The sequence below is a fragment of the Galleria mellonella genome, unplaced genomic scaffold (genome assembly GCF_026898425.1).
Source record: "Galleria mellonella isolate WM207_F2 unplaced genomic scaffold, CSIRO_AGI_GalMel_v1 utg57, whole genome shotgun sequence".
Taxonomy (NCBI): domain Eukaryota; kingdom Metazoa; phylum Arthropoda; class Insecta; order Lepidoptera; family Pyralidae; genus Galleria; species Galleria mellonella.
The window spans coordinates 10,498,528-10,513,111 of NW_026442119.1; the positions used below are offsets into that span (position 1 = coordinate 10,498,528).

The 14,584-nt window shown below is 30.0% G+C and overlaps 1 protein-coding gene across 1 annotated transcript in view; it reads right to left on the reverse strand.

Annotated features, from left to right (window-relative positions):
• The window catches only part of LOC113509774 (uncharacterized), a 54,951-nt gene extending 45,563 nt beyond the window's left edge, over nt 1-9,388 (reverse strand). Inside the window, exon 1 of the mRNA XM_052899331.1 lies at nt 9,361-9,388. Coding sequence (XP_052755291.1) covers nt 9,361-9,373 — 13 coding nt within the window. The 5' untranslated portion in view covers nt 9,374-9,388. The remainder of the gene's footprint in view (nt 1-9,360) is intronic.
• Nucleotides 9,389-14,584: the final 5,196 nt, after the last annotated feature.

Consider the following 14,584-nt stretch of genomic DNA (forward strand, 5'->3'; position numbering starts at 1 on the left):
TTGTTACATAGTTATAAGTGCCACAAAATTACACCAATCGTTTAGTTCTAAAGCTACGATTGTGTACAATATATAAGATTTTCATAAACATTTTTTAATTTCACTTTATATTTATGATTATTCGTAAATTAAGTTACTGTTATGTGCATGTATAAGGAAGATTAATACTAAGAAAATATTGAGGGGTTAACATAGAGGGTGTTTGTACACAGGTACATTTAGGGAAGAGGGGCGGCTACCCCAGAATTGTTTGGTGCTTCAGCGATCCCAGGATCAGAAGCGGAGTTTTCAGCTGTGCGAAAAGATATGTTTCAGAGTACACAGGCTTCTTTTTTAAGGTATCGGATTCACTATTCAAAATAATTTTAAATATGCCAATGTTTTTGGGTTATCTGTAAAAGTTTGCCCTAACAACAAAAGCGTCTTTTGTACCTTTATGTATATTTATGTCTATACTTTAATCTGTGCTTTATGCTAGTATATTTTACTAGAATTTTACAATGGTCATAGTATATTTTTATGTTTTTGGTGCAATAAAAAGTTTAATAAATAAAAAAATAAATAAGATAAAAATTTCTTCATATAAATATTGATTGACGTAATTAATAATTGTGAAATAGTTATGAAATTCACTATTAACTCTTACCTTACTTGTAAGATCGATGATTGTTAATCTGACTCATTATCATCAAATGTTTGCGCACCTTATTTAGATCAATTTTCATCCTTCGCATAGTCGTATCGCTCGGAATTGATTTGTCATGATATTTTTTTTCATAATTGTAATCATTAAGAAATTATTAAAAATTGTTATTGCAAATTTAGTTATGGCAAGTAGGTATTTACCAAAACGTAATTTTGAATTGTGATACATAATTGACCCAATACATAAAGGATAAAAAATGTTTTTAAAATAGTACTTAGTGGCAATGATCTCTATACAAATGTGTATCCCATGTCTTGTCTAGTAAATATTTTTCTCGAATATCAACTGTCGTAGTGAAGACAATTTTTTTTATAAAAAAATAGAACGGCGATGTACTAGTGATGGGTGAAGCAGGCCATTTGGCCCACAATAATTAATTACGACTATATATGACAGGATATATTATCAGCAATAGGAAGTTGTTATACACTATTCATCTCTCTTTAATCATTTGATTTTTCGTCATCCTGACATCCTATTATTACGAAGTCCGATGAGTTGACTTTTCCTTCAGATGGTTAAAGATTAGATTAAAATTATACGAATTTTAATAGGATTAGCCTCGCATAACCCATCCAGTTTAATAGTTCTCACGACCTGAGGGCGTGATATGAAGAGACTAGTACATTTACATCGGTAGGTTATACAAAGCTCGTACAGCGGAGTTTTTAACCTCTGATCTTCTTTTCTCTTTTAAACAGCTAGTAGAAATAAGATTTTGCTACTTTTACCAGCGACTAGAATGCGTAACGTTACGGTCACAAGTTATTAGTCACATCAACAGGTGTTATATAACGTCAAAGTTCGCTCCACGAGATCCGAGGTCGCGGAGTATGTAGGACTGTAGGTGCAATATTTCGTTTATGAATCATATAGTTTAAAGTCACTTTTGCCGGGCTTATGTCATCAATAGATAACTCAAACTAGTACTTATAAACCTGTATAATCCGTCAAGTGCAACTTCCTTTCAGGAGTTGATATTTTAGACATATACAGGAAATTAAAAGATTAAAAATATCCTATCGGAAAAGATAACACAAAGGAAGTTTGTTTTAATTTATTATCAACAATTTTATAATACTTTAAATAATTTCTTTGAAAGGTTTATAATTTAATTAAGTAATTATTCGATAATAGCATGAGTAATAATCAACACAGAAGGCGTCGTAATGATAAAAAAAATGGTGCATTATCGAATCATATCTTGATCATAAAGATGGATAGTTTAATATGTATGACTTATTTTAAATAAGCTGAGATTGAAGTTGAAGATAAAGCCAAATGAATACAGGTGTGGTAAGAGGTATCAAATTGCCAACATTAGATGGGTAATGTTTTTAATAAATATAACTACATTTGCATTAAGGACATTGTTAATGTATAATAAAATATGAGAATTAATTAAAAAGGAAAATACAAACTCGCAGTTAATACAATATACATAAAGTAAATTTAAAATTTCAATTGTAAAATGTAAATATTAATTTAATTTTAATAAAAAAATCCGAAATTGTGTATCAGTGTTTTTTTTAGAATTTTGTTCAGCAAGTAAAAAAATAAAATTTATAAATAACTACAAAGAAAGTAAATCTTTTCGACTGAAAAAATAATTGAAAAGTTAGTTCAGACTTGATTGAAACATCATGCACCTGTACATATAAAAATTATTGGCGAATCGAGAACTCCTTCTATAAATTGAATACTTTTTGAAAGAAAGAAGTCTTTATGTAAAGGCTAAATACGAGAATACTAATACATAATAATAGATACTAATACAAGAATACTTTATAAAAATAAAGCATGTGTCGGATATCCTATTATGGTGATGGATATAATATACTATTTATAACCTACATTTCTTACAATAGCATTTAATTTTAATACTTTTTATTATTAAATAGGAATGATACTTAGCAATACTTATTTCGATTAGTCATATTAATTTAAATAGGTATATATTAATCTAATCGGAAGGTCTCTCATGTGGCTTACATTAATATAATTAAATGTATATAAATGTAAGCCACATCAGAGACCTTCATTACAACTAAGAAGGCGGTATCACACAAGTGGTAGTATTTTATGATATTTGTTTTCATTACTAAATTATTGGATCGACTTTATAAAATATTACAGCTTTTATTATTAGCTTAGATTATGTACATCTAGATTATAGGATTGGTAGGACACCGCTCCTATGTGAGCGCTGGTGCCTTCCATATTTTAGACACTATAATAATTCAATTATTGTTACGTGACCTTATATAGCAGATTCAGAGACAAAATTGGATCGACTTTATAAAATATTACAGCTAGTTAGGCTAGATTATGTACATCTAGATTATAGGACTGGTAGGACACCACTCCTCAGTGAGCGATGGTGCCTTCCATATTTTAGACACTATAGTAATTCAATTATTTTGTTACGTGACCTTATATAGCAGATTTAGAGACAAATGACGACGTTACCTATATATAATTAGCTTTTACCCTTAACTTCGTTTACGTGACAGGAATATATTGATTGATGAGATGGAAATTACCATATATATTTATCTCCAACCTAAATAGTACGCGTAAACTAAATTTCATGATGACTGTTGAGTCGTTAAAATGCTAAAAGGTGTCAAACAAACTTATTTAGTGTAAAGAGATTTGCGCTAATTCTTTTATTTAGTAAGCAAAGAAAAGATCAGTCATTATTCAAATAGGAAGTTGACCTTACAATGACGTTAACGGTGACAGTCGTGAACGCCTACTGTAACCTATGATTCAGGATTTCAGCGGCTAAAAATGGAATAGTTACGACACAAGCATAGTGAGAGATTGATGAAGTCACAATGATGCGTCATATGACGAGCCTAGTAAAAGTATTTAGTTAAAAATGTACATAATTATAATTATTAAGCGAATCCATGAAGGTTTTGCATTAAAAAAAATATTTGCAAATAATTTGTTTAATCAGAATAAGTCAATAGTTATGTAATCCTTTTCTAAATATACGACACAAACTATTAGTTAAAATTTGTTAACATAGTAAAGGCGTTTACGTAATGATAAATTACGTTCAAAAGAAGTAAATAAATTTAGAGTCTAATACTATTGTTCTCATGGCATAACTGGTAATGCACTTGGTTCTGATACCTAAGAGAATAAAAGAGCAGGTTCGAATCCTGTCCGGGTCGAGTAAAGTTAAAAATGTGTTAGTATATATTTTTTCTTTAACTTCAACAATTATAAATTTAAATTAACAATATTTTTTCTTATAATAACTAACTCATTTTTGTATAAATTTTGAATAATGAAATAGGAAAGTAAATAAGAAAACATGTTAGTCATAAAAAACATGTGAAATGTTATTTTTCTATTATTTATTTTTTGTACAATAGAGTAATAAAATAAATAAAGGAACTGAAACAATATGTCAAAACAATAATTTTCCGCTGACTAAAAAAAAGACATTTTCAATCGACTGGATTTTTGTCTGTATGTTACAAGACATCTAAACTATAATAAGAACCCATTTTATTTTTTTATCAATAGAAACATTTATTTTCATAATGATTACTAATTTTGATTAGATTGAGGTACTTTTTATTAATTTTATTCCGAATCATTTTAATGAAATTAAAGTTGTATATTTTTAAATACTTTATTTAATACTAACTTAACTTTTTGATCGCTACTTCGTACGTATGAATTTAAAAAATAGGTCAACCAATAAAATATATTTTTTTAAATGGGGTACATATTTTAAGTTGGATCTACAGAAACACAGCACTGAAAATTATATTCAGGTTAGCTTAGTAGTTTTAGTGTAATAAAAAAACAAACATACATACAGTCAGAGAGACAAAATTCCTAAAATTTATTGTTTTAGCATCTATTGATCTCATTAAGATACTTTACGTTAATTTTTCCAAAATATCTCTTATCAGTCATCGTCTATTTAGAATTTTATTATATTAGTAAGATTGTATATTTCGCAATATATAGGAGTAGTAATGTAATATAGCATTAGGTACATGTGATATTCAGCCCATTACCAGTTCATAAGATTTATGAGGAGTTAACTCGCGTAAACAAAGGCGACGTTTATGTCCGTAGAGGCTGTGCCAATTCGAAATGTGTGGGGTATGCACTAGTCTTTAGTCGCGGGTATGTTTTTGTTAGATTATTCCTTTTTTAGCGATTGCATTTTTTTTTTATCAAAACCTAACCAGAAAAAGGATTTTTTAAGTATGATAATGAAAGTTCCCTTGCTTGCATCAGGCGAGGCATCAGCTAGAAATGATTTTTTTAATGGGTGATAATGGAATGGTAACCCCGTCTGCGTTATCGGTATACTCTGGCGGGGCACCAGTGAGAGAATGATAGGCGAGACTGAAAGTAAGTGAGTTAGCTCATCGTGATGGATTCAACAAGAATAAATTACGATGGTTTTTATGGGAAACTGCGTGGAGGTCGATCTGATAGGGTGAACTACGATGGAGATTTACGACCCCATTACTAAGAATCCCTTTCTCCCCAGTGAGGGATGACAGATGACTTTATGAAAGATTTGGTGATACAGTATACTTTTAATTAATTACTGCTTGGAAAGTCTTTCATTGTGAATAAGAAAAGTAGTACACAATGTATAATGAACTGATGTATTATGTACTACTTAAATTCTTATTCACTGTGATAAAACTTTGTATTAATTCTCTTTGCCTCTCGCCTGTAAACATAAATGTATATCACAAAATATGCTGTGACATCCATAGTACCCTATACATTCCTATTTCTGAGTATTACGTTATTATATTTAGTTATTTTTTTGATCGTGTGATCCCGGCATAGAATGGGCCACCCCTTCCTTTCGCGTGGGTGTCGTGCGAGCCGTCTAAGGGAGGGCGAGGGATGGGCAGCTAGGTCTCTCTTAAACAATCTCTAAATCCTATCTGCGGTTAACAATCCGCCTACCAAGCGTGGCAACTATTGGCAAACCTCCTAAGGGGGAGGCTTATGTCCAGCAGTAGACAGTTAAAGGCTGATATGATGATGATGATGATTTAGTAATTTCTCTGCCGTTTCCCACCCTTCAAACCGAAATACAACTACGCAGGTATAGCCACATACCAGTGGAAATACAGACAATTAAATGAGATAGAGGAACCTGCGTAGACGACTAAAAAACTTTTTGTACAAAGTCTACATCATTCTATCTTTCCAATTTTATATTAGAAGACTCATCATTGTGTTCTCTTTTATTTGATATTTATATGTATGTATCAATATTGTATCTTTCAAATATATATAATTTATGTGAATATTTATTTTAATTTCTGTTTTGCACTATTACTGCCCACTTACTACTATGCCACTGTGTTAGTTTGACTGGAAGAAATCTCTTTTACAGATAAGTTCGCCTTTGTTAACATTGTTATTAATTTCTTGTTATTACTGTATGTTTTAGTGTAATAAAGAATATACATCAAGTCCATTTTATTATTACTTTAAATTGTAAAAAGTGTTGACCAATCGGCCTTATACTCGTAGATTGTATTATTTTTACTTATCTTCATTATTTAACTTCCCTTATGTGGAGTGATTACACACACATTAGCTGACATCATCTATATTTATATTTATACGTCAATTTTAATCGTTTGTAATCAGTGAATGAGCTATGATTGAATTGCAATCATTTGTCAATTGATTCAAGGCAATTTTATTTTCGATTGAAACATCAATCGATTTAAATTAATTACTTATATTGATATGTATTTAGTGTGGGAGGTTGATGACTGTTTATGATGTAATTATTATTTTTATTGCTATAAAATCTTGATAATTAATTATATTATCTATATAACGTTACCTTAATAATGTATTTATTAATAAATTTAGCCAGATTTTATTTTAGAAATAACAAGTAATAATTTTGGTTTAATAAATGTTATTTTTTGTTTTGTATTTTGTATTAAATTATTTAATGGTTTATCAACAAATGCACATATAATCCTACACATCTCGAGAAAATGATGTTTATTTCTTTGACATAGAAAGTGAAGCTTCACGCAGTACGTTTAAGTTAAATTATTATTTAAGCTTAAAAATAACACATTGTATACTATTTAATTTAACATAGGTCATGTTACTGTATAAATGTATTATTTGTACATTTTTAAGGCCAAATAGTATATAAGTGAAAGAGTGAAGAGCTTGGTATCATTTTCATAACTATTTTATTTTTTTAATACATTTAATTATATTCCTGAATATACAAATTATATTAATAAAAGTTTTTTTAATTAATCAAATAAATATTCACAGAAATAAATAAAATATTAACGTTTTATACAGTTGAACGTAAATAAATCAAAACAATTCAAATAGTAAAATGCTTTAAAACCATTTTAAAACCCGAGGAAGCTGTCTACATAATTTACGATGCTAACTGTACAATAAATGTAAGGTACGATTTCAAGCAGCAAGTAGAATCCTATTTATTTTCATTGGTGTCCCCACAATAAGTGCGATTGTATGCAATAAGGCAACAAAGTGAATACCTCGCACTTCGCTTGCTTATTGAATGAAAGGAGCTAGCGTGCTTTTGATTTGTATGCGCGAATGAATGGACTATAACCCGCTGCGGGTAAATATATAAGCTGTATAGACCGTATTTGTTGAAGAAAAAGTGTGTCGATAATTCGATTTGCTTTTTATTTATATTTTGTCCCATTATTTTTGAAATATGAGTATAGTGTGTCTTTTGTAAATTTTGAAATTTTTTGTGATGGTGATACTGGAAAATATATTTAATTAGGGTTTAATAAATGCTATTATAAAACCAACAATATGAACATGTACAAAACATTACAATAAAAAAATTATATACACAATTATTAATCTATAATTCAATAATATTGTGAGTTTAAATAAATCTAAAAAGAATATAAATTTAAAATAACAATCAGTTAAAATAACTTTCAAAAGAAGTTAAATACCCGAACCAAAGGTCCCATAACGCTTGCAGCGTTTTCATGTTGGATTGCCAGAGATATCCCTTGAACCAGATACGAACCGGAACGGCAATCTCAAATTAGTGTTGGTTGATTAATGTAAGTTAATAAACCTAATCCGTCTGGTAAATGTGTCTCTTCTCACGTTGTAAATGCTCTCTATTAAGCGCATTAATTACTTATATAATTATAGTTCATATCGAATTTAACATCATTTGTAGTGAAGTCAAATTATTTAATTTTATTAAATTACATTTCACGTTGTCAATGTGTATGGATTGTGTAAACAGTTTAGACACGACAAGTATTTTTTTATTTTTTTTTAATTAATAAAATAGTATAAATATGCAACTCTGAAGATATCCACAAGCGCTTCAGCTGAGGAAAACAATTACTCAACGGCTGATGGATTCGCGGCGCTACCACGACCTACAGTACCACGCCTACTCATGGTAAGGGGCTCTGTAGGCACGGTGTGGATGTGGCATTTGAAATACATAATTTGATAATTTTATTTCGTAGACAAACTAATGTTTGTCTACGAAATAAACTAATGTTTTCTCTTCATTTGTTTTAGTATTAATATTCTATGCAGGTAGAGAATTTTTTTTTGTTTGCAACGTATCAGACTTAGATTTAAAATGTAACTGGATTGGCATGACAGATTTCAATAAATTAGGTGTCGTTGTTGTCATATCGTCATAGTCGTAGAATACTGACGAATCTTTATATGTAATATTTATCAGATCCGTCAGTATTCTACGACTATGACGATATGTATCATTATAACTTTTGTTATATATATTATGTAACCTGCAGTGACACGTAGTGAACAGACTGTCAAAAACTCAATTTAAAAGTTTTTAGTGACTACATAATTTTTTTCAATTAATACAATTACAATCTGTCTAAGGACTTTAATCAATTGTGTTGAGTAATATATGTTTTTTTTTTAAGAAATGGGTTTTTCTATTCTCATTTTTGTTTAGTTATATATATTTTTTTGTATTTTTATTATGAGGCGAAGACATTTAACCTTTTAAGTCATCTGATTTTGTATGTCTGCAGTAGCATTTTTGCGATAAGATTAGGATAAGAAACAAGATGGTCTTTATAGTTCATAGTGTTCTGTTTCGTTGAAAACTGTTGACATTTAGCGGTAGCAGTGAACTTTAGAGTTGTGTGAAACTTAAGATGTTATTTTGACCTCTCTGAACGCGTTCAATATTCGACTTGCTGGCGGTTGACCATATTTGAATTTGATAGCTAGAGTTTTAGAATGGGCGAATACGAGTTGAGTATCATTATGATAGTGCTAATTGCTTATCCAGGAGCCGAAGCAAGCTCCTGTACTGTTGATTTTGTTCCTTTTCTTACTTTGAGATCCAAGTAAGAGGTTGATCCAAATTAAATTCAAGGTACCTAACACGATTTTTTTTGGAAAAATGTCATCGCTAAGTTTGATTTCAGGGAATTTATCTTTTTTTTTTGGTGTAAACGTTATATGTTGAGATTTAGTGACACTTTCCTAATTTCGCCGTTTCAACAACCAATGATTGGTTGCATTTAATGGTTTCTGGAGACGGTTATTTGCTTACCGTGGGTTGCTACTGTATGGGAGAAAAGCAGTATCATCAGTGAACGTACCAATACATATCATTTGTGTCAGTTGCGTAGATCACATGTAAAAATGTTGTATAGCTCTGGCCCGAGAATAGATTCCTGTGATACACCAGCCAGGTATTCTTGGAAAGATGATCATGAGGCTTTGTCACTTCCACTTACAAGTAGTAATACATTACTGAGTTTATTTTATATAAACTATATTCTTTACAATCCGCCGTGTGGTCCTGGCATAGAATGGGCTAATCTCTCCTTTCCTGTAGGTGTCGTAAAAGGCGAATAAGGGAACTTAATGGTCTCTTAAAACATCACTAAAAGTCTAATTACGGTTGCCAACCCGCCTGCCAAATGTAACAACTATTGGCAAAGCCCCCTGTATGGGGAAGGCCTATGTCCAGCAGTGGACAGTTAACTACTGTTATGATGATATTCTTTACGTAGGAAAGTACTATCACTAATAAGACGTCCTGTGAAAATATTTTAATGGTTTGTTTACTACTGGTATGTAGATTACACACAATGAAAGTGTTAAATATATAAACTATCGTGGCAATTAACACCTAAGGTGTAATCTGAGTATAGATAGATGTACTTCCCCGTGAACCTTGTAAAATTCCATCACTTTGTAAATAAATGATATAGTTCCGGTGATAAGAGTGATTTGCTTTATAATTATCAATACAGTAATAATTTGGCCGATAAATGACAATCTATTGTAAATAATGTCTGCGAAATTAACGTGGTGAATTATTTGTGTTGAAATAATCTTATGATAATATAATCATAGCGTGATATCGATCTTAGGCGTGTATGAAAAACAAATGAATAAAAATCCATCGAATGCGTGTTAGACATAAATTAAGTGATTAAGGAGGGAGGTGTCTATTACTTTTTTCAAGGATGTTTGAAGGTCAATTATTAAGTAAAAAATACCTAAAAATGCACGGTGCAGACACTCAATGGATTTACTATGAAAAGAACAAAACTTTTTTCAATATTGAAATTCATATTCGTCGGAGATTTTTTTTAACTTCACGAATACTATAGTTGAATATGGATTATTTTTTTTAATTACAGCTTACATAATACTTGTATATGTGTCATATAATATTATACGGCATATTTTAGATATATCTGTGTACTTCTACGTGTGTGTGCGTATGAATGCGCAAGAACGTGTGTCGCGAGTATATGGTAAAGTAAAATTATTTTGTGAATCAGTGACAGAGGACAGTTTTACCAGAGGGAGACTTTGTACAAAAGTCGATTGCTTGGGTACCTCTGTCCCATTCGTATTTCAACAGTAAAGCAGCTGTGTTTGCATGACTGTGTTTCGGTTTGAAGGGTGGGATATGGCGTGAATTTACTGAGTAAGGAGGAATAACACCTGAGTCCTCAGGAATGGCAACGCATGGGGGGTATCATGAGCGAAATAGTATATATACTCTGTTATGTCCATGGTACTGCTCATGTCTATAGGTGACGGTTACCACTTTCCATCAGGTGGGCGTCAGCTTGATTGCCATTCGAAATTATATATAAAAAAAAATCATTAAAAATTAACAAAAAACAATTTTAAGATATCATTTGGTGTGAATTTACGTAATGTAAAATTAATTTATTTACATGTACCTTAGATATATACTACATATATACTTATATATATATAGTATACTTATATATATATATATATATACCTTACATATATACTTATATAAACTGTGTAATGTATAAGCTAGTATTTATTTATATAAGTCTTACTTATATAAATATATACTAGCCTTAGAATCAAATAATAAAGGAGATTGTGACTGTTCTAACGATAGGACGCCGACGTTACCATCCCACATTTGATGCTAATCTTCATAACTGTCTCTATATTGCACAAGTATAGTTCAAAGAAGCGTGTCAGGCGCCTTTTGTTATTTGTTTTTGTAAGTTTTTATCGTAACCTTAAAGAAAAGAGGACATTACTTTTTAAAAGGCCGGTAGCACACCCTTCGGAGTTGTGGGTGCTCATCAGCAGCGTTAGTCATTTACCATAAGGTGAGCCGCATATTCCGCTTACTCCCTGCGTTATAAAATAATAATATACCCAAATATATTCTGTTTTTCTAAATCTGACACAAATACACGCATTCGCACGTGAAAACACTCCAATACAAAAGGGGAGATTCTAATTTCAAATGTACTTTAATTGTAATTTACTTCTAAAACAGGATGTTTTCAATTCCTAATTTACAATTAATAATTTTGTCACGATTGTTACTGTTTTCTTACTACATAAAATGTATTTGCAACATTTGACGATAAACAGGTATAAATTAATGTAAGTCGTACGTAGTATAATGGCCAGTCAGTACTGATGGTTACTTAATAATAGGTGGGCAGAGAATAGCGGTCGTATTGCGTTTAAAATTTCGAGATAACTTTAGTTTATGGTTTCAGGTTGCACTGCCAATTTTATTACCGTCAAATATCATATGCACGTGATTGAGTGCAACATTTTCAGACATTGGTTCTACTACGCAATTGTTGCTGTATTTGTTTATAGTTTAAATGAAATTAAATACAGGATGTATTTAATTTCATTTAAACTATGAATGAAATTAATGAAATGATTGGATGAAAAATTTATGAAATGTTTGTTATATTTACAAATTATATGTCATGTAAACATTAAACAAAAAATATCTTATTTGAAAAATGAAAATGTTCTCTCGTAAACTGTATTTTCTTTTTTCAGTTTTGTTATATTTTTGCTAGTGAATGGATTGTTTTTTTTTTTCTATTGAAATTAGTTTATAATTAAAATAGTTAGTATTATTAATTTTTCTTTAATTTTGTTGAAGATGAAATACATATAAAAAAATATAATTCATATATTTAGACCAATTTTGTAGAGGTTTATGAAAATTTATATAAGAGTAACGGATTTTCCGTTGCCCTTATTAAAAAGACATGTGGCTTTCTTAGAAACAGACTGGTGAAACTTAACAGTGAGGTGATTGATTTTCAAGCCTTCGTAGACGTCAGTTTTGACGTAATCATGGTTTATATTTAGCTTGTTCAAATGTAACATGGTGTCTAGTATTGTATGTTTCACAAATAAACGCAAGATGCTACTCAGAAATCAATATATAAATATTAGCATGAGCCAATATCCGATTTTAGTTTAGTCAGTTGGCACTTGGAATTGGATTAAAAAATAAGACTTAAAACCTAAGTTGTGTTTTATTTCTATTTAAAGATATATAAAATAAAAATATTTCATTCAATTCTTGATTCATTAAATTCTTCATTAACTCATTGCCTATTTAAAAAAATTAATTTATTCACAGATTCTTTTCAACATCTGTTTCATTTATAAGTTCTTTTAAACATTTCATTAATTTCTTGTCTTTTTAAATATTTCATTCAATCAGAGATTCGATTGAAATTACTATCATTCTAGACACTTGTGATAGCTCTCAAGAAATATTTCTCTTGACTTCATTTTACCTAGAATTGATTAAATCTTTTTAAACGACTTCCAGAAGAAGGGATCCTCATTTCGTCTGCACTCATCTGTATTGTTTGTAGCTTCTTCGTTGTCGATATTAAATCTATTATTGTCAAATTTCTTTTATAATAAAGAGTCAGTAAGGTTCAAAGGTTGCTTGTTTAAATCCTGCTCGAAGGACCATAATCTAGGATAGTCGGCTTGTATGTTGACTAGTGGACTGTAGCTGCTGGTTGCTGGTTGATATAGCAATAATAAAAAGACCACGATGTGGACTGAATAATTATTGTGAGCGAGTATCGTTATAAGATGCAGTTACATGGCAAAGCGTTGTTATATTGTTGCCATGTACAAAATTACATTAATGTTAGTTTCTAACATATTTAGTGTTGATAAAATACAATTTGATGACGATTGAAGTTGGTGCTTTTTATTTACGACTAGTTTTTACCCACGACTTCGTCCGCTTGACCGGGATATGTTTACTTGTCGGGATAAAAAGTAACCTATATCTTTTTCTATTATAGTATGTGGCTAACAAATTTTATAGCGACAAACAAACAAACTCATTTCACATTTATAATGTAAGTAAGGATTGAAGCTCGTGTTTTTTTTTTTTTAATTTACGGAGCAAAAAATTGTTTGCTGAGAAGCGAAATGTTTTTATTACGTTTAGTAATACTTTATATACTATTTTTTTTTTTTATTATTTTTAATGTCTACAAAATACATGTGTATTCAGTTTCGGCACGATTGATGTTACTTTTTTTGATGAAGCAAAATGTACTTGTTCTCTAATGACATAAATTAAATAATATTAGTCACACTGCCTACAAAGTAAATCGATCCGTAAAGGTACCTATCGATCCGTTATTGAATTTGATTGACCGAACTTGATTTTGTAGATATCTAATCTAGTTTAATTGCGATCTCTGATAAAAATCTCTAAGTGTATCTCACCCACGCATGATCGTTGACGGCATGGGTTTGTCCTTTGACTTGTCTGTAATGATTATATCCGGTTACGAAAAAAAAAACGGGATTACAATAATCCAATAGATTATCTTATCGTGGTTATTGATTGCTTGTAAACAGTAAAAGGAAGTATCCTGATTATGCATACGCGGAAAGGACTGATTGTATACTTATTCGTATTTATGATAATTTAAACGGTATAAAAATGAGACTATGTTTTCAGTAAACATTTGAAACGTTTATTAAAATAACATTGTAAAAAATGAGATTTACAATTTATCTGTTTTTTTTTTTTTGTGATTATGTTATGTTGTATTATTAATTGTCAATTTAGAACAAATTATTATGTGTGTGTTGCATGCTAAATGTATTATAGATATATTTTTTATATGATAATCGTTTTATTGAGATACCACATCGAGTACGATTTTAAGGAAACAGTTATGGTTATCAGAACATAGACTTTTAGTAGATTAAAGTTTATCATAATGTTTATTTTTGTACGTCATTTATAAGTTATGCATTTGTCGGGAGTTCCCGCGTTTGAAAGTATTTTATCTAAAATCTATATGATATTTAAAATTCAAGAAGTTATTCGTTAATTCTAGTATATACGTGGAGTTGAAATTCAGTTCCATAGACCTACTAGCTTTTTTTATATTAAAACAGGTAAAATAAAATTATTTTATAGACTTATTTCCTTTTTTAATTTAAAGTATAGGTATTAGGGAAAATTTGTGTAAAATGTAAAGTTAAAGTATAGACATAATA